The 21933-nt window shown below is 48.6% G+C and overlaps 1 protein-coding gene across 1 annotated transcript in view; it reads right to left on the bottom strand.

The window, feature by feature from the left end:
• Window positions 1-838: 838 nt before the first annotated feature.
• The window catches only part of LOC140426773 (uncharacterized), a 118289-nt gene continuing 97194 nt past the window's right edge, over window positions 839-21933 (bottom strand). The window contains exons 14-17 of the mRNA XM_072511929.1: window positions 16872-17055; window positions 11781-11893; window positions 10026-10119; window positions 839-2537 (exon numbers count right to left, since the gene is read on the bottom strand). Coding sequence (XP_072368030.1) covers window positions 2439-2537; window positions 10026-10119; window positions 11781-11893; window positions 16872-17055 — 490 coding nt within the window. The 3' untranslated portion in view covers window positions 839-2438. The remainder of the gene's footprint in view (window positions 2538-10025; window positions 10120-11780; window positions 11894-16871; window positions 17056-21933) is intronic.

The following is a 21933-nucleotide window of genomic DNA, read 5'->3' as shown; positions in this document are numbered from 1 at the left end:
GGAGCACATACAGTGACAGGAAATACTCCATGCAAACAACTGGAATTAGCAGCGCTTTCCTTGAAGCAAACAATATATTCATTGATCGTTCGCTTCTGATTTCCATCACCTTTCTACTTTCGTAGAAAGGTTACAACACAGCAGGAGGCCATTCAACTCTCCATGTTCATGCCAGCTCTCTGTAATAGCAACTTGACAATCCCACTCACTGGCCTGAATTTTACATACCTCTTCAATCACCTGAGGAAGGAGCAGTGCTCCGAAAGCTAGTGTTTGAAACAAACCTGTTGGACTTTAACCTGGTGTTGTAAGACTTCTTACTGTGTTCACCCCAGTCCAACACCGGCATCTCCACATCATGAATTTTTAGGATGATGGGAGCTTGGCACCCGCCAACCGGAGAGTCAGTGGGGGATAGGTGGGCAACACATCCCCATCGACTCCGACAGGCCAGTGGCCATTTTACACTCTGATGAACATTGATTGGCAGTAGGCAGGACTTCCATTCTCATGTGAAGGGAAGTCCCGCCTTGGAGAGCTGCCGGTCAATCACGCTGGGCAAAGGCTCTCCAGCCCATCCAGGCACAGCGTTGCAGTGGCCAGAAGAGGCAATGCAGCGACATGCCTAGGACTAAGTGTCGGAGCATGGAGGCCAAGTATATGGCAGGGTTCTTCAGGAAGGGGGAGGGGGAAGAAGGTCCGGAGGTGTCCAGTGTCCGGTCCTTGAAGAGACGGCCCCGCCAGTCAGAAGGCAGCTTTTGTTGGAGGCGTCCACCTATCCCCCACCACCTCTTCCACCCACCTCTCTCCCCACTCTTCCATCCCTCCCACCCCCCACTTGCCCACCTGAGATCCAGGATTTAAATTTTTTCTATTCCCCACTTCAATCTACCCTTGCCTGCTCATCTAAAAATTGAGGTTGGGCTGAAAAAGGCACTAAAGTGGCCATTAAATGGCTACTCAAAGGCCTTAATTGCAGCAAGGGCAGCCTGTTTGTCTGCGGCCATGCCCGTCCCACCGTAAAATCACAACCAAGTCAGGGTGTGAGGGATCCAAGAGGAAATCCCATCCATGCAATTTCACGCTCCCCCCTCCCACCTCCCCAACCATCCCTTTTCTTCAACACCTAACAGAGGGGAGTATAAAATTCAGGCACTTGTCTTATCCCTGTAGCCCAGTACTTTTCAAATCTTTAGATAATTATCCAATTCCCTTTTGAAAGCCAAGATTGGATCAGCCTCCATCACACTCTCAAGCAGTGAATTTGCAATCCTAACCAGATGCTGTGTAAAATAGATTTTTCCTCATGACGTCTCTGATTCATTTGCCGATCACTGTTAATTAGCATTCTTTAACTCTCCATCTGCTAATGGAAACAGTTTCTCCCTATCGACCCTATTCAGGCCCCTCACAATTTTGAACACCTCGATCAAATCTCCACTTAACCTTCTCTTCTATGAAGAGAAGAGCCCCAGCTTCTCCAGTCCTCATAATTGATTCAGCACTTCCTCTCATCCTGGGAACCATTTGCATGAATCTTTTCTGGACCCTTTCTAATATCTTCATTGTCTGAAATTGTCACGCCCAGAATTGGATACAATGCTCCAGGTGAAGCTGAATCAGTGTTTTATAAAGATTCACCATACATTTCTTGCTTATTCTAAATTTATACATTCCTCAGCCTGGGTGACAGTCTACAATATAGGCCTTGGACCTTCACCTGGAGTTTTACACAATTTTTGAAAATAATTTTTTTTTGGGATGTGCTTAATCACTGGCAAGGCTCTTATTTCTTGCCCATCCCGAGAGTTGTCCTCGTTCAGGTGGTAATGGCCTTCTTGTTCGCTGCAGTCTAAGTGGTGAAGTTACTCCCACAGTGTGACTGGAGTTCCAGGACTTTGATTCAGTGATGCTGAAGGGACAGTGATATCGTTCCAATTCTAGATTGATCCGTGACTTGGAGGGCAGCTTGGAGGTGACCATGTACATGCGCAGCTACTGCCATGGTAGAGGTAATCGAAATGCTGTCGAAAAATGTTCAGTGCATTTGCTGCAGTGCATCTTACGGATGGACAACACTGCAGATAGTGTTCACTGGTAATTGAGGGAGTGAGTATTTAAGACAATGCACAGGCTGCCAGTCAAGTAGATCTCTTTGTTCTATGTAGCATCAAACCTCTTGAGTTTTGTTGCAGCTTCAGAAAGGGAGGCAGTATTCAATCAGACTTCTGTTTTATGCCTTGCAGATGGTGGACAGGCGCTGGGGAATCAGGATGTGAGATTAAGCATACCCAGCCTCTCATCTATCCGTCACTGCATTGATGTGGCTACAATTACAAAACACTGCTCATCTCGTGTCTCACTTGATGAGGACCAGTGCAACTTATTTCAAAATGCTGAATCGCTGAAGGTATTTAAAGTCCCATTGTCATTTTCTCTCAGTTTGTTGCATTTTCCCTCGTTTCACTGCTTCTGGGAGGAGGTTTGATGTAAGCATTCCAGACACGCAGAGTACGATCCCAGGATGCAGTGACATACTGAAAAAAAGGCATACCAGTATTTAGTAATTAATAGGAAGGGAGAATATATGGAAGTGTTTAAAATTACAAAGAGTTTAGAGTGAAGCGAGAGAAATTGTCTCAAGTGGTAGGTGGGTTCATAAGCAGATACCTCAGATTTAAGATAGTTGGTGAAGGAGCCAAAGAAGAAGTGAAGGGATTTTTTGAAAAACACAGCCTGTGTTTATGGCCTGGAATGCGCTGCCTTAAAAGGTGTTGGCTCGCTAAAAGAGCACCAAATTAGTCCCACTCTATTGCTCGTTCATATAGTGCTGCCATTTTCTTTTCCCTTTTCAACTATATATTCCAATCCCCTTGGAAAGTTCCTATTGAATCTGCTTTCACCACCATTCAGGGAGTTCATTTTAGAACATAACTCTTTAAATAACCCCTCCTTACTTTGAATATCTCTTTCCAATTTTGTCTTAATCCTCTTTTGCCCTCAAAAGATTAATCCCAACTTCCCGAAAGAGAAAATGCTGGAAAATCTCAGCAGGTCTGGCAGCATCTAATGGGAAAGAAAAGAGCTAACGTTTCGAGTCCGATGACTCTTTGTCAAAGCTAACAGACAGAGAAAGTGGGAAATATTTATACTGTGGAGTGAGAATGAAAGATGAGTCATTGCCACAGAAACCCAGGGAAACCGGGTATTAATGGCCACAGAAACCAAGGGGAAAGTGTGCTAATGGCAGTCCCCAGAGAGGACAAAAGATGTGAAAGGCCAAACGGCAGGGAAACTAACATCAGAGGATGAACTGTAGATGTGGGGGGAGGGGGAGGGGGAAGCAAAGAGGAGAAAGGTGAAGGAAAGGTGGATAAGATGGGGGGGGGGGGATTAAATATATATTAAGAAAGAAAGAAATGGTAAAAGACAGTTAAAATGAAATGAAAACAAATGGGTCGAGGTGGGGTAGAGCTGATCATCTGAAGTTATTGAATTTAATGTTCAGGCCGGAAGGCTGTAGCGTGTAACTGGAAGATGAGATGTTGTTCCTCCAGTTTGCGTTTCGCTTCACTGGAACATTGCAGCAGGCCAAGAACAGACATGTGGGCATGGGAGCAGAGTATTTTGTTAAAATGGCAAGCAACAGGAAGGTCAGTGTCTTGAATGCGCACAGACCGAAGATGCTCAGCAAAATGATCACCTAGTCTGCATTTGGTCTCTCCGATATAGAGACCACATTGGAAGCAGCGAATGCAGTAGACCAAATTGGAAGAGATGCAAGTGAAATGCTGCTTAACCTGGAATGAGTGTTTTGGGCCTGGGATGTTAAGCATGGAAGAGGTAAAGGGGCAGGTGTTACACCTTCTGCGATTGCATGGAAAGGTGCCATGGGGGATGGGAGAGGTACTGGGTACGGTGGAGGAGTGGACTAGATTGTTTCAAAGGGAACGGTCTCTGCGGCATGCTGACAGAGGGAGTGAAGGGAAGATGTGTTTGGTGGTGACATCACGCTGGAGTTGGCGAAAATGGCAGAGTATTTATGCTTTGCATACGGAGGCTGGTGGGATGAAATGTGAGAACGAGGGGTCTCTATCCTTGTTCTGGGGGGGAGTGGAGGGGGCGAGGAGGGGAAAATCTGAGATTTTCCAACATTTTCTCTTTCGTTTCAGATTCCAGCATCCGCAGTAATATGCTTTTAATCCCAACTTCCCTGTTCTCGACATGTAATTGAATTCCCTAATTCCTTGTATCATTCCGGTAAATTTCCTCTGCACCATCTCCAATGCATTGACACCCTTCCTAAAATTGCCCAGAATTGTCAGAGGTATAACGAGTGAGTGCTTCTGTGCTCTTCGCCGCTTCTCGTCAAGCATCCTGCATTCTTTTTAACAACTCGCTTAACTTGCCCTGTCACTGTTCACTGAAATGATTAAAAATCAGAAACTTTAAATTAAAAACCAACAGGGTCACACAGGCTGCTGTTTGCTAGCTGGTAAATTCTTGAAGACAGAAAACTAATGGTGAGAAACTAGGGGTGGGATTCTCCGTTGGCAGGTGCCGAAATCGCGAAACACAATTGGGCGGAGAATCGGTTCCGACGCCAAAATCGTGGCGGGCAGCGATTTGAAGCCAAATCACAATTCTCCATCCCCTCAACAGCGGAGTCAAAGCGGTCCGGAACGGATGTAAAGTAAACACCGTTTACATGTCATTGGCGGATCTGACCCTGTATTGTCCGACGGCACAGTTCACTTGTGCTTTTAAAAATCATGAAACTGGTGTTGTGGCTGATGAGGGAGACAGAGAGGAGCTCGCTGGGGTGGGGCTGGCCTGCTTGGAGGGGGTGTGGGTGACGGGGGAATGGGCGTCGGGCCGGGGTGACACATATCTGCTGCACTACAGGGTGTGGTTCCTGTGTTGGCAGTAACAGCGGATGCAGGACCAAGACAACCCGCTCTGCGATGAGCTCTGGTGCTCTGCATTATATGACAATGTCTGACTTCCGTCCACGAAAGCACTTTCCACCATCTACCTGGGTGATCCTTGCATGTGAGCTGGCCACTCCATCACATGGTCCCATTGGATTCCTGGGTGACGGTGGTGGGGACGGTCAGTGCAGGGGTGGCGTGAAGGGTGGGTAGCCTGGGCCACCCACAATGTCCACCCATTCCCCCTCCCCGCAGCCCCTCTCTAGCCAGCGCACCCCTCACACCCATCAGATGGAGCACCGAGGCAGGTTGTAACAATGTGTTTATTGTGAACAAATATATACAGATTTCTGCCCTCGCCCCATAACTAAACTGTGTCCTGCACCCATACCAACTTAACTAGTGTCTAACTTTCTAGCTTTACAGGCCCTAACGCTATGTATAGATGGGTCCCCAGACGGGACAGCAGGAGTGGAGGAGGCCTGCTGTGATTCCCGCCCTGTGACCGGGTCCCCGTGGGCAGGCGTCTTCTTGGGCGACAGTGCATGGATGGACCCAGCTGCTGCTCGGGTGTCCCAAGTGGCATAGTGCTGCCCTCTCCAACAGCTGCCTACCAGATACACCAAGGATAGGGGGGGGGGGGGGGGGGCAGTCCGAGGTTCTGCACTGTTCCCGCACATCCCATATGGGGTCACCAGCATGGACCCATCACCTCCTCCTCCCTCGGGGTGCCCGATGAACCCCGAGCTATTCAATGGGACCGGGGTGCGAGCAGAGCTATCCCCTGAGGCTCCCTCACCACCTGACGCTACCAGTCCTGGAGACGCACTCTGGTCTTGACCGGGGTCCGCACGCTGGTGGCCATGGAGCACAGGGAGTGGACCATCTCCATCTGGGACTGCGCCACATCACGCTATGACTGTGCCACCACCTTCTGGGTTTGTGTCACAGCAGCCATTGACTGGGCCACCTCCCTCTGTGCCACATCGACCAGCGCCTGGGCAATGTCGCCGATGTTCCCAGCCATGAACTGCTGCGGCGGAGCCACGCTCAGGAGCGCCGTGCGATTTCCAGGTGGCCCTGACACATGGTTGCCTGTGAGGCGGCAACCCTGAACTGGGCCTCAGCCAGTACCCGCACAGAATTCCCCAGACCTTGGACATGCTGATCCATAGCCTTAATTATCACCCCCAATGCCTCCACCACAGATGACACCCGTGCGGTGTTGGCCTGGGTGGCAAGAATGGTCAGCACCACCTCCTGCTGCTGCATGCAGTTGGACTCCTCCAACTTCACCAGCAGGTACTGGATGTTCGCCAACAACCCCTCATATAGTCCCTGGCTCTGCGACTGCATCTCCACAATCATTGGGACTGCCCATTTCAGAAGCCCAAAACCCGTCTGGATGGCAGCTAATCCCTGGGGTCGGCCTGCCCTTCGACTGTCCGATCCACTCAGGAGTTCCTACCTCAAGTTGCTGTACCGGAGCAGCTGTGTGGTGAGCACCAGAGAGTGTCCCAGGAGCTTCTTCACTAAAGTGCCCAATCGAGGTGAATGTCTCTGGGATGGTGGAGGGTGTTGGAGACAGTTGTGATGGAAAATCACTGTCATCCTCCAACCCGAGCTCCAGGGTCTCCGGAGTCTCGGGCGGAGAGCTGGTGTTTGTGATGCTCTCATCGCTGCTTGATTCATGGGCGGGGTGGGGGGGGTGCTCCAGCTCTGACCCTAGCCTGGGTCAGGGGAAAACAGAAGGGCACACCAAATCTCCAGCTGCTCCTGCAAGACAAGATGTATGATTAGACCACAGACCGGGGGCGTGGTTGGCGTGAGCCTGTGGGTGGGGGGTGGTGAGGGTGGTGTTGGGGAGGGGGGTTGACACACGTGTCATGGAGAACCGCAACTCAGCAGGGTCTCATTTCCTCGTCCGCGGCTGAACTCCATCCGGGCGACCTCCCTTTCCTCCGGGCCGCTGACCCTGTCCAGGGCTCTCTGCTCTGCCATGATTAGCGGCCGCAGGTCTGGCGGTCCCCCTCCTGTCCTGGTAGCACAGTGGGTTGCACTATTGCTTCTCAGCTCCAGGGACCCAGCTTTGATGCCCGGCTTGGGTCACTGTCTGTGCGGAGTCTGTACTTTCTCCCTCTATCTGCGTGGGTTAACTCCGGGAGCTCCGGTTTCCTCCTACAGTCAAAAGATGTGTAGGTTAGGTGGATTGGCCATGCTAAATTGCCCTTTGTGTCCAAAAAATGTTGGGTGGGGTTACTGGATTACAGGGTATAGTGGGGAGGTGTGGGCTTAAGTAGGGTGCTCTTTCCAAGGGCTGGTGCAGACTCAATGGGCCGAATGGCCTCCTTCTGCACTGTAAATTCTATGAATTCTATGAAATTCTCCCACTCCCGGCGCTTGTGGCCAGCCTTCTCCTGCGGGGGGCAGGATCCAAAAACGACAGTGTCAGACAGCCCGACGCATGCAGCCCAGGGGTGGGCAGCTGGCCTCAGTGGCCAGGGCACCCTGCCATGGTGGCCGGTATGGGTGCAGGCATGTGGTGCAGGGTGGGGGTTCGGCTGCCCTCCAGATGGGGAAGTGTCAGGTTACGGGTGTGTGGGACAAAGGTTAGTGCCAGGTGTACAGTGCTGCATACTCACCCTGGCCACCCAGAGGAGGTCGTGCAGTGTTTTCCGGCAGGACGGCGTTGTCCATGGTGCTCGCGGCATCTACCCCTAATGCTCAGGCCTGGCGAATGGTGGCGGCTGGCAGCCTGCTTCCTGGATGCAGGGTCATCCGCCCCTCCTCCACGATGTCCAGGAGGGTCTCAAAGTCTGCGTCTGTGAACCTTAGTGCCGCTCTCCTTACTGCCATCTTGTTGGCTGGGATGGGTTGTGTGGGGAGTGGAGTGTGTATATGCGGCTGCAGCTTGTCAGCCTCCTGAGTGTCAACCACGGACCCAGCGAATCTGGCACCATTTCTCATTGGAATCGATTGTGTTCCACGTGGCGCCGGTGCTGACCTCCGAACAGTAGCTGAATCGGTCCAGGTCTAGGTGTGGCGCTGTCGTGGAAGTCCACGAATCCTACGTCGGCATCAACACTTAGTCTCAGAAATGGAGAACCCCGCCCCAATTCTTTCAGCTCAGAGTCTACAGATACAAATCCAAGGAAGCTTGATATTATGGCAAGGCTGTCATCACACCACTTGCACACAAGAATTTAATTGATTATTATGTAGCTGCCACCCATGCGTGTCTTACAAAACACTGGATAATGGGATGGGAGTATGAGTACCACAGCACTGGCCTATCTTTATCTTACTCATGTCCAGCGCTTAGTAGATAAGTAGAAACAAATACGTGCTTGCCGATATGATAATAATATGTACATGTATGATTGGTAATTATACTCTTATGTAATGCATTATGTAATCCTAATTATTAGTGGTGAATGGACATAGATAACTTTTAAACAAATGTATTCTTTTGATTGGTGAATGTTAATTAAGTGGGAAATGCACAAAAGTATAATTGCTCTGTATCTTCTATGATCGGGGAGCTAGCAAGCCACCTAGTGGATGCATAGCTCCCTGCTATAGCTGGAATAAAGTTCTTGAACTGAAACTCTAAGTGTCGTCTGGTCAGTTGGGGAGTGAGGAACTCTTTAGTCGAATAAGTGTGAAACTCCCGCAACACTGCACCCTGTTTCAGATTGTATAATTTTGTTTATATTGCCTCTTCACATACCTCATTTCAAAATGTGTAATATTGCACTCCATTAAATTTCATCTGTCCATTTCACCAATCCTCCTGAGTTCTGCTACTATTCTCTTCACTGTTGAAGGACATTTTGGCTTTGGAGGGAGTGCAACGTAGGTTTACAAGAATGATACCTTCAGGGGTTAAGTATGAGGAGACATTAAAAATTAGACCTAATTTATCTTGGATTTAGAAGTTTTGAATTCTTGATTGATTGAAGTCTTCAAGTTTCGGGCATGAATATGTATGGAAAACTGCAACAGTCCCAATACCAACCCTAGGGGCTAACGATTATATACTTTGTTCCAGTCTCAAATGTATATCCATGCTGCCAAGACCTACACTTTTAATTCCAGGGGCTTCAATTTTGTTAATACAATATTCGCAGCATCAATTGCAATATATTATTTCATCAAAGGACTTTGTCTTCAATTCAGCAGATGTGATTTGCCTTTAATAAACATATATTGTCTGTAGTTTATTAGCCCATATGACCCAATAGCTAATAACGAATCACATCTCAGATTATTGTCTCCAGAAGTGTCCTCATCGCCTGTTTTGAGTAGTCAACTGGTTTATCTCTCTCCCATTTTGTTGAACTCCCTGACTAAAAATTCCCTTGCATCATCTGAGAGTGCTTGATGAGATAGTGACGAGGGACTTTCACTCTACATAACCAATTCCCGAATCAAGTCTGCATCATTACACATCACCAAATCCAGACTTGCCTGTTCCCTAGTAGGCTCTGTCAAAAGCTGCTCCAAAAAACCATCTTAGACATTCCACAAATTCCATTTCTTGGGATCCACTACCAACCTGATTTTCCCAGTCCACCTGCATATTGAAGTCCCCCATGATTATTGTAATATTGCCTTTTTTACATTCTTTTTCTATCTCCTGATTTATTTTCTGCCCCACCCCCACATTCTGACTACTGCCTGTACATAACTCCCATCAGTGTCTTTTTACCTCAAGTTGAGCGATTCCTCAACTCTACCCACAGAGATTCTATGCCTTCTGATCCTATATCGCTCCTTGCTATCGATTTAACTTCATTCCTTACGAACAATGCAACCCCACCCCCTTTACCCATCTGCCTGTCCTTTCGATAGGACATATGTCCTTGGATATTTAGATCCCAGTCCTGATCCCCTTGCAGCCACATCTCTGTGATGCCCACAACATTGTACAGGCCAATTTCAATGTGCGCAACAAGCTCATTTACCTTGTTCCATATACTGCACGCATTTAGGTACAACACTCTCAATCCTGACCCCCTCACTGCTGAGCAGAAAATACACACAAAAAAGTCATAGGAGGGGAAAATACCAGTCTTGAAAGGGCTGACTCACTTGCATCCTTTCAGGAATGTGGATGATGGATCGAATTGAATCAGTGTGTCCAATATTTCTCTGCACTTGTACAAATGATTCTGGGTCATAAACCCTGAGGAAATATTTATAAAATATAAAAGTTAACTAAACAGAAAATAAATTGTAATGTCATCAAAAGGATTGCCTTCAGAGAATTTGGCTCTGTTGTGGGACGACGAATGATTATGATTTATTAACAATAATCTATTAGGGCCGTCAGCGCTTATTCTAAAAGATTTTGAATCTACATAGTGTAGTACCGTATACTGAAGCAATATTCATGAAGATGTCAGCTAAAAGCACCATCTACAGCAGTCGGTATAAGCGTCAAGCATGTTTCAGTTCCAGTGACCTTATCAGCTTGTTCTAAAATATAATCTATAACAGTCAGCACAAAAAGTTAAGATACATGTTTTTCTAGCTTAAGTATATTTTGGAAAAATGTGTCCCAATGCACCTTGCAGTCAATAAAATAATTTTGATGTGCAGTCATTGCTGTAATATTGGAAATGCAGCAGCCAAATGTACACAGCAAGATCCCACAAACAGCAATGAAGGAATGACCAGAGAATCAGTTTGTTTTTGTGTAATATTAATTGAGGGAGAAATATTGGCCAGGACACCAGAGATAGCACCCCTGGTCATCTTCGAAATAGTGCCATGGAATTTTTAATGTCCAATTGAATGAGCTGACAGAGCTTTGGTTTTAAGCCGCACACAAGAGATGAAAAGAAAGACCTGAATTTATGGAGCACCTTTCATGACCTCTGAATGTCCAAAGGTGCCTTAAAGCCATGGAAGTAGTTTTTTTGAAGGACATTGCTGTAATGTAGGAAATGCAACAGCAAGTTTGCAGACAGGAAGATCACACAGAGAGCAATGAGATAATGGTCAGTCAACCTATTTTAATTATATTTAGTGAGGGATAAATATTGACCAGGACACTAGTGGAGGGGTGCAGTAGAGAGGGAGGGGGGGGGGGTGGAGGGAGTAGGAGATAGGCCCCCAGTTCTTCAACATGATACAATGGGGCTTTTTACAGCCACCAGATAGAGTGGATGGTATCTCGGTTTAACATCTTGTCTGAAAGACAACGCCTCCAACCGTGTCAGCCTAGTTTTTTGTGCTTAAGACTCTGGAATAGGAAATGAGCCCACAACCTAACTTCTTCTCTGATACCTTGCTCAACTGGCCATTCGGGCTTTGTGAACCTAGATAGTCACGGTAATCGAGCACATCACAGCTGTGCCCATTCGACCTTCACTGACTTGAACAGTTTCTGGGGCTTTCCAGGGTGCGATCCCCATTCCGAGCCCAGACCAAAGGTTGAGTCTGACTCTTTTTTTAAAAAAAATCCAATTAAGGGGCAATTTAGTGTGGCCAATCCACCTACTCTTTTGCGTTGTGGGGCTGAGACCCACGCAGACATGGAGAGACAGTGCAAACTCCATGCAGATAGTGATCTGGGACCGGGATCGAACCCAAGTATTTGGCACCATGAGGCAGCAGTGCTCACCACTGTGCCACCGTGTCGTCCCAGAGTCTAACTCTTTTGGTTGGGTCTATAGAAAGCACTGATAAATCATCGGGATCATGACCATTTATGTCCAACAACAAGCCTCTGCAAAAGGTAGTGAGCATAATGCATGAATATATGAAACAGTTGAATTGAAATGGCACAATAACATGTTGTGGAATAGCTGTTATTCATAGTACAAATCCATCGAGTCTTACCTCATGATCTCCTGAATACCAGCGAGAATACAACCATTGGCCCGATCGATGCAGAGACAATGAACTGCTCCATGTGTGATCAGGTTCTGCTCACATTGTGTTCCATCTTCACTCTGTTATAAACAAATAGTTCTGTCACTGTTGAGATGCATTTCATAACTTGGTGTTCTTCAGCTAATCCAGTTTTGAAAATGATAATTTCACGTGTAGCCCAGAGTGAGTTGACCAAGATGTACTCCATGTGTTACACACATCTGTTCATGCTGAGGTGTCAGCCCTGACTCCATGGTAGCATACTCAATCATGAATCAGAAAAACACAGATTTGAGGCCCACTGTAGAGCCTTGGGCCAAAATCCAGTGTGGCACTCCAGTGCAGTACTGAGGGAGTGCGGCACTGTTGGTAATGTTGTCTTTTGGATGGAATGGTAAACCGAGCCGCTATAAGATAGAGGTAAAGGGTACTGTGGCATGATTTGAAGAAGAGCAGGGAGTTTCACCTAGATTTTGGTCAATACTTGGTGAATATGCTGTTTGTGGAGCATTGTGATGCAAAGGTGCTTGGCAGAACATGGATGGGAGAATAGCACGATCCACAGTATGATGTACAGATTCACATGGTAATAGGCTTGGAGAACAGTCTAAAATGAACTTGAATTGGAGCTGTGCTGTACATGGCAGTAACTGTGATATGTACATAGTTCAGGATTACTAATAAATGGTTCATGTTTGAACATACAAGTCGCAAGCTCTCATCAGTGAGACACCAAATGACACGCATAACCAACATGGTGATCAGCGGTGCTAAGAAAGTTGTCATTTAAATTATGAACCTAGAACGGAATCCCAAGATATGAAAAACGAAAAGAAGGTGAACCTTGACCAGAGAGACATGCACCTAAAGAAGAAAAATTGAAGAAACTTCACTATGGACTTGGAAGTTGAGGAATCAACCAGAGTGAGAGGAGGTCCATTGCAAGACCCTGAGTAACACACTGTGAAGAAACCTGGGCAGAAAGCAAGACAACTCAAAAGAAGTAAAACTTACGAAAAGTAAATGAAACCGTCCTATAAGAATATATTCAGATCATAGCTGAATTGGAAGATTTGAAGTGCAAGATTCAAGCTGAGTACATACCTTCCAAACAAGTGATAAACCTTTAATGAACCAAGACATTTGGGACCTGAACTGAAAACTTCAGAGCTGACACAAAGGAACCAGAATGAAATAATGATCTTGAACTCCACAGTTGTTAAATCAAAGCCGGAATTGGGAAGACTAAACTGGGTGCACAGTCAGGCAAAACAACAGACAAAAAAGGCACACAGAAGAGTTTTGACCCTGATAGACTCTTTGAAGAATTAATATTAGTCAAGGAAAAGCATGGGGAGCTGAAAACAACATTGAATATTACTCCAGAAAAAACTACATTGGAACTATTAGTGGCAACAAAGTGATGCACTGAAACCCAGAGTGAGTTGCCAAGAGATCAACAAGAAAATAAACAGTTGAAAGAACAGCTAATCATCCTTCAAGATCAAATGCGAAAGGAACGTGTAACCATTCCATAACGTGAAGAAAGGAAGACTGTCTTAAACAGCAGAATGGAAGAACAGAAGAACAAAGTTGAGGTGACTCTCATAATTACGGGAAGCATCAAAATGAAGCAAGACAGCTTTACGAAGGAAAAGAAAACCTGTTGAAGAATCTTCACATTTTACAAGGATACTCGGAGACAACTTTGTTCCTCAAGAAAATTATGAGGAGTCAATTTAATGTCGCTGTGAAGAAACTGAAGAAGCAGTTTAATAATCATAATCTTTATTGTCACAAGTAGGCTTACATTAACACTGCAATTTACTTACTATGAAAAGCACCTAGTCGCCACATTCCGGCGCCTGTTCGGGTACACGGAAGGAGAATTCAGAAAGTCCAATCCACCAGTTGGCAAAGAAGATTCAACAATCTTCCATATTCCAGGAGGAAGCCGAAAGGGACAAGGTAAAGACTGAAGCGCTGAACAACCAGCTGAATTAAAATGAGGAGGCATTGAAAGGAAAATCCGCAGAACTTTCCAAGCTGTGAGCAGACAATAAAGCCTTGGGCAGCACAATTTACAGAACTAAAGCAAGTTAAGGCATCACTGGAGACAGACCTGGCCAATAATGAAAGCAAAGAGAAGGACAAGGCAGGCAGAAAAAGAAAAAACAGAAATAAGATTGGAAAATGTAAATCTGAAACTGAGGCACATGGAACTAGAAAGAAGAAAACACAGTTGGTTTTGCAAACGTACTGAGAACCATTGAGTTGTTGAAAAATGAAATGACTGAAATTTAAATCAAGAATGTCAAGAAACACTGGAACAGTTGCAAGGAAAGTAGAAGTTCTCATAAAGGAGCATGAAGTGGATCAGATACAACTAACAGAAATAAAAATTAATGAATGTGAGGGTGAAGGATAATACACATAACTACGACTCTGCTAACAAAAAACTGGTCAATGCAGAGAACCAACTTTCATTCAGGAAGATAACATTTCTTTTATTTTTTTATTTTTTATAAATTTAGTGTACCCAATTCCTTTTTTCCAATTAAGGGGCAATTTAATATGTTCAATCCACCTATTCTGCTCATCTTTGGGTTGTGGGGGCGAAACCCACGCAAACACGGGGAGAATGTGCAAACTCCACACGGACAGTGACCCAGAGCCGGGATCGAACCTGGGACCTCAGCGCTGTGAGGCAACAGGGCTACCCCACTGTGCCATCATGTTGCCCAAGGAAGATAAGTTTGATGAAATTTTGGACCATCGTCATGAAAAAAGCAATGAAGTTCTTGGACTTTGGTCCAATCTGAAAGAAATTAAAGATGAGGGGTGGAATTCTCCCCTACCCGGCAGGATGGAGTGGCGTGAACCACTCCGGCGTCGGGCCGCCCCAAAGGTGTGGATTCTTCCGCACCTTTAGGGGCCAAGCCCTCAACTTGAGGGGCTAGCCCCACGCTGGAGTGGTTGGCGTGCCGCCAGCAAGTGGGAAAGGCCTTTGGCGCCACACCAACCGGGGCCGAAAGGACTTCGCCGGTCGGCGGAAGTCCGCGCATGCGCGGGAGCGTCAGCGGCTGCTGATGTCCTCCCCGCGCAGGCGCGGGGGGGGGGGGGTCACTTCCACATCGGCCATCGTGGAGGCTGTGGCCAAGGCGGAAGGAAAAGAGTGTCCCCACGGCACAGGCCCGCCCGCGGATCGGTGGGCCCCGATCGCAGGCCAGGCCACCGTGGGGGGCACCCCCCGTGGCCAGATTGCCCTGCGCCTGTGCCGCCAGTCCCGCCGATAAGGTAGGTGGTTTGATTCACATCGGCGGGACTGGCATGACAGCAGCGGGACTTCAGCCCATCGCGGATCGGAGAATCGTCGGGGGGGGGGGGGCCCGCCAACCGTGATTACCGCCCGGGGGGGGGCCCGCCAACCGTGATTACCGCCCGGGGGTGGGGCCCGCCAACCGTGATTACTGCCCCCCGCCGAATTTCCGGTGACGGAGAATTCGGCGGCCGGCGGGGCGGGATTCACGCTGCCGCCCGGCGATTCTCCGACCTGGCGGGGGGAGTCGGAGAATCCCGCCCGAGATGCGTAGTGTGGATGTGAAAGTCCCAACTTTAAAAGCAGAAAAGGCAAAACCCTAAGAAACAGATTGATAATCTAGCGAGTGAGTAGGACGCATCAAAAGAAGCAATCAGTGAGTGTCGAAGAAAGACTCCGAAAGGAACTGACTTTGTAAGTGAGGTGGTTGAGCTTGTATAAGGATTTCACAGATAGCTCTGAAACAAAGACAACTGAACTCACCAAAATGGCTGCTGATCTGATTGAAAAGATTCATAAGCTTGAAAAACGACTTGAGAATAAAACAGCAAACAAATGTTTGGCTGAGAGTGTGAAACAAGTGGAAATGAAGGTTCTATTTGTGAAACATCAATGACCAGCAAAAACATGGTTAACATGAAGGAAAAGGAAAATTAGAGCCCACTCTAAGAATTAATGGAGTGTTCATTGCCTTTGGAAGGAATGGGACAAACCCACAGTGTTTAAGATAAGTTGCTGAGAAACGAAACTCAAAAGAGCACAAAAAGCGAATCCAATGGAGATAACCAAGTACCAGGATCACAGAGTACTGCTACCATAAATCCAAATGTGACGGACCAAGTTGTGGATCAATTGTCAAACCTCAGGCACCACGGTGGCACAGTGATTAGCATTGCTGCCTCACGGCGTCGCGGTCCCAGGTTCGATCCCGATTCTGGGTCACTGTCCGTGTGGAGTTTGCACATTCTCTCCGTGTTTGCGTTGGTTTCGCCCCCATAAACCAAAGATGTGCAGGGTAGGTGGATTGGCCACGCTAAATTGTCCCTTAATTGGAAAAAATGAATTGGGTACTCTAAATTTTTTTTTTAATTGTCAAACCTCAAGATCATCTGAATTTATAAAGTCAGAGACTTGAGGTTGGGGAGAAAGGATATCAAGTAAAGATTGTGGACTGATCTTCCAGTCCACCCCAACGTGGGTTTCCTGCCAGTGTGGGATAAATTCAATGGGAAATCCCATTGACAGCTGTGGGACCAGACGATCTTGCTGCCGACCAATAGCATACCACCTCCTGCCACCGAGCAACACGCCGCAAGATGGCCAAAGAATCTTGCCCAACATTGTAAATAGTTTACTCTGATAGAGGGGAGGAAAGCTTTCATGAGAGCAGAAAGGGGGACGCTGAACCTGTCTGCATACCATGGCAATGCAAAGGTGCTCGGCAGAGGAAGGGTTAATGTGTGACTGGAGAATAATACTGCCCAGGGTACATTGTATAGAGTCACATAGTAATAGACTTGGAAAACAGTCTGGAAGAAACCTGCATGGGAACAGCACCATGCAGAACAAGTAACTGGGATTTAGATTTAGATTTGTTACGTGTACCGAGGTGCAGTGAAAAGTATTGTTCTGCATTCAGGTGACCAATAAATGATTGTTGTTTGAAAATACAAGTCTCAAGCTCTCATCAGTGAGGCACCAAAGAAAACCCATAACACAACACCAGATGAGGCACTTACCCATATCCGGATACTCCCATCCTCGGAACCACTGAGCCATTTATTCAGGAGGGAATGCCACAAGATAGCAGTGATGTCAGCCTCGTGACCCTGCAGCACACTCATCAGTTTCATCTCACTTGCGACAGGGCTGAAATGGCGAATGTAGATCATCCCATCACTCGAGGAATAGGCAAATTCATTCCTGACCAACAACATGGGGATTGTGTGTGAACACATTTTCCAACAATGAGCCTGCATTTTATTCATCGCAATCAATTGAGGAAATAATCAATGACAAACAAGGACAGATTGGGTTAGATTCCTTTGTTGTTTAACCTTTGATATAAATTATTCGGTGAAGGCGGACATTCACTGGAAACTGGTTTACGTAACTTTCAAACTTTTAGATAGGCTGCAGAATTTGATACTCAAAAAACATTAACTTTATTTTCACAATAGTTATGGAGTTTGTCAGCATTACTCATGCTTGGGATTTGGGCTCGCTGACACTGACAAAATTTACATACAAACATGAATTAGAAGCAGGAGTAGGCTAATCGGCACCTCAAATTTGCTCTGCCATTCAATAAAATCATGGCTGACCTGATTGTAACCTCAACCCCATAGTCACACCTCGTGTGTGACCATCAGATGTGCATCATGCATGTCTGCGCCCGATGCCCGAGCAGTATGCTAGAAGCCTTCATTCTGGCACACTCGATGGTTCTTGGTCTTCCCAAGGTGCATCCCCAGATGGGGGGTTGGCTCCTGGGTGACAGGGTTCATCCGCTGTGGTCATGGCTGATGATGCCTATACAGAAGCCAGACTGACACGAAGACCCGCGACAACGGTGCCCATGCCGCGACCAGGGACGTGATCGGACGGTACTTCAGCATCCTTGGAATGCAGTTCAGTTGCCACTCTGGAGGGGCCCGGCAGTACAGCCCTGGGAGGGTTGCCCGCATCATGGTGGCCTACTGGGTTGTCTGCAACATCATGAGCAGAGGGGCGCGTGCTGGAGGAGGAGGATGAATGCCAGTCCTCGTCCGATGAGGAGGATGTGGGGAAAGGCGAGGATGGACATACATGGGGCCCGGGCAGACACAGGAGGCTTCACAAAGTGTGCGCCAGAGCCAACACGCACCTGATGCTCTAATCGCCTCCAGGTTCACCGACTGGGGGAGAGGGACTGGCCAAGGGCACAGACACCGCATCCCACCCCCACTCCCCCTCCCAGTCTACCCCTGCCTGCAACACCCTCCGTGATTCATCCCTGCCACACAATGGGGTGGGGGCCTTGGGTTGGCAGTGATTGCAGGTCTGGCCAATGGGATGGAGGATGATGACAACCCACACTGTGATGAGCTCTAATGCTCTACATCACTTGACAACATCTGAATCCTCCCACGGTAGCACTTTCCACCGTCCACCTGGGTGATCTCAGCACGCGAGGTCGCGATTCCATCACATGGTCCCATTGGACTCCTGGGGTGGTGGAGGTGGGGACGCGGGGGTTTGGGGGGATGGGGGTTGGACACCGGAGTGGTGAGCGCTGGTCCCTGAGCCAAGCCCTACCTCAACATCCGTTCATTCCCCCCACCTTACCCCATGCCCTCTCTGCAGCCAGCCCAGATCAGTCCAACCCTCACACCCTTCTGACAGAGCAGCGAGGCAGGTTGTAACATTGTGCAAAGGTATTTAATGTGAAATCATATGTACAGATTTGTGTCCTCGCCCTAATCACTAAACTGGGCCCTGCACCCATGCCAACATAATTGGTGTCTACTTTTTGGGCTTTTCGGGCCCTAATGCTACATCTAGGTGGACCCCTAGATGGTACATCAGGAGTGGAAGTGATTCCCGCCCTGTGACCTGGTGACGTGTTGCCGCCTTGATATGCCCATTGCCCATGTGATGCGCCAGGGACCGGGGAGGGGTGCGGGGGTGGGAGAGGGGGGCGAGGTGCTGCAGTGTTCCTGCACCTCCCCTGTGGGAGTACCCTGAGGCTCCCCCACAACCTGTCACTGCCAGCCCTGAAGGCCCACTCTGGTCTCGACCTGGATCTGCATGCTCGTGACCATGGAGCACAGGGAGTGGACCATCTCCGTCTGGGACTGCGCCACATCACATTGCGACTGGGTCTGTGTTACGTCGGCCAGTGCCTGGCCATGGACTGCTGTAACAGGGCCACGCTCAGGAACGCTACTGCAATGTCCAGGTGGCCCTGACACATGGCTGCCTGTGATAGGGCAGCCCTGTCCTGCGCCTCGGCCAATGCCAGCACAGAGTGCCCCAGGCCTTGGACATGATGATCCATGGCGGGGGGATCTGACTCTGGTGGGCCCTCCATGGGGTCCAGCCCCGCGATCGAGGTCATCCGATTGGCGGGCGGCCGCGATCTGGAGGGGGCTTACCTCCTTCCGTGTGGCCCGCTGTAAAGTCCCCGACATGTTGCTCTGCGCCGGCACGGAGACGGCAACCACGCACATTCGCCGGAGCGGAGATGGCCGTCGCGCACATGCCCACCGCCGGCCGTCGCGCGAATGCGCGGACCCGCACTGGCCGTGCAGGGCCGCCTTTCGGTGTCAGAGCAGCACGCAGCTCTCCGGCACCGTACTGGCCCCCTGAATAGCAGTGAATTGCTGGGCCAGGAGGCCCGTTGACGCCGGTGTACACCACTCCGGTGTTTACGCCGGCGTCAACATTTGGCCGGGATTTCGGAGAATCCCGGCCCAAATCTCCACCTGCTGTACCGGACAGAGCATGTGTGCAGTGCACACCAGATCATGCCCTCTTCACTAAAATGCCCAACCAAGGTGGGTGTCTCTGCGATGGTGGAGGGTGTTGGAGACAGCTGTGATGGGAAATCTGTGTCGTCCTCGGTCTTGAGTTCCGGGGTGTCCTGAGTTTCAGGTTGATGGCTCCCATCCATGTCAGTGTCGTCCTCATTGCTGGTTGGCACCTAGGGTTCTGGCTGTGTCTGGGGGTGGGAGACACCATGCGGGTCTGGCTCATCCCCAGCAAGTCCTGCAAGACACAAGGCAAGATGTTTGATTAGACCGCGGGCAAGGAATGTGTGGGGGTGGTGAAGGTGTGTTGGGAATGGGGGAGGGAAATGTGTTTGGGAGCTGGGAGTAGGGGTGGCAGTGGTGATTGAGAGGGGGTGTGCGGTGGTGTGGGTGTGAGTGTGGGAGTGGGTGGAGGAATGGGGGAGGAGTGCCACACGTGTCATGAGGAACCACAATTCAGCGGGTTCTCACTTCCTCGCCCAATGCCGACCTCCGCCCTGGCGACTGCCCTTTCCTCGGGCCCGCCAACCATGTCCATGCAGTGCAGGGTGGGTGTTCAGCTCTGGGTGGCGGTGTGGGTAGGGTTACACATTTGTGGGACAGGGTTGGTGCCAGGGGCACAGTACTGCCTACTCACCCTGGCCACCCTGAAGCGGTCATGCAGTTTCGTCCGGCACTGCTGGCCAGTCCGGACAGTGTTGCTCATGTCGCTGACGACCTCTGCTACCTGGCAGCCTCCTTCCCGGCCCGGGGTACAGGGTCACCTGCCTCTTCTCCACCAGCAAGGTCACGAGCTCACATCTGTAATACTGGATGCCGCTCTCCTCGCTGCCATCTTGTTCGCTAGGATGGTGTGCTTGGGGAGTGCAGTGTGTATATGCAGCTGCAGCTTGTCAGCCTCAAGTGTCAATTGCAAATCCGGTGAACCCCGCACCATCTCCCATTATTATTAATAATATAATAATAATTGCTTATTGTCACAAGTAGGCTTCAATGAAGTTACTGTGAAAGCCCCTAGTCGCCACATTCCAGCACCTGTTCTGGGAGGCCAGTACGGGAATTGAACCCGTGCTGCTGGTCTTGTTATGCATTACAAGCCAGCTGTTTAGCTCACTGTGCTAAACCAGCCCCTAATTATTAGTGGCAATGTCACTGGCCTAGTAACTCAGAGGCCCAAACTAATAATTAATAATAATCTTTATTAGTCTCACAAGTAGGCTTACATTAACATTGCAATGAAGTTACTTTGAAGATCCCCTGTTTGCCACACGCTGGCGCCTGCTTGGGTACACCGAGGGGGAATCTTGAATGTCCAATACACCTAACAAGCAAGTCTTTTGGGACTTGTGGGAGGAAACCAGAGCACCCGGAGGAAACCCACACAGACACAGGGAGAACATGCAGACTCCGCACAGACAGTGACCCAAGCTGGGAATCGAACCTGAGACTCTGGGGCTGTGAAGCATTGGTGCTAACCACTGTGCTACCATACTCTGAGTTTAAATCCCACCAGAGCAGCTGATGTGCCTTAAATTCAATTAATAAACTGGGAATTGAAAGCTAGTAATAGTGACCATGAAACCACGATAAAAACCCATCTGGTTCACTAATGTCCTTGAGTGAAGGAAATCTGTCGTCCTTTCCTGGTCTGGCCTACATGTGACTCCAGATCCACAGCAGCGTGCATGACTCTTCATTACTCTCTGAAATGACCTATCAAACCACTCATTTCAAGGGAAATTAGGAGTGGGCAACACATGCTGACTTCGCAGTGTCACTCACACCCCATGAAAGAGAGAGATTCAGGGAGGGAATTTTAGAATTTTGGGCCTTGCCATTGAAGGCAAGGTTGTCAATGGTGGAGTGATAGAAATCAAGGACTGGAGAGATCGCAGGAACATTTGGGCTGAAGGTGATGTTCCCTCAGAATATCTTCCATTGTACACAGCCTGTTCACTTGAACGCATAGTGTCATGATATTCAAACACACACATCATGATGGACACACTAACAGGCAAATCAGAGTACACAACACCACAACCAATCACAGACAAGAACACCAACCACATAAAAAGCACGAGCACGACACCTGGTGGTCAGTAGGTCTGGGGAGAAGGGAACAAGAAAGAGCTGTTAAAACACCACAAGCAGGGAGCCCCCCACGTGCAGAGTGCAAAGACCAAACTGTAAATAGTAAGTTTAAATAAAGAAGCGTTGTACCATATGCAACTGTGTTGGCTCATCTGTGTGTCAGAACACCCAACACCACATGGTACAGGAGTGGATCGAT

This window comes from Scyliorhinus torazame, chromosome 7 (genome assembly GCF_047496885.1).
Source record: "Scyliorhinus torazame isolate Kashiwa2021f chromosome 7, sScyTor2.1, whole genome shotgun sequence".
Taxonomy (NCBI): Eukaryota; Metazoa; Chordata; class Chondrichthyes; order Carcharhiniformes; family Scyliorhinidae; genus Scyliorhinus; species Scyliorhinus torazame.
This window is presented reverse-complemented; position numbering and strand designations above follow the sequence as displayed.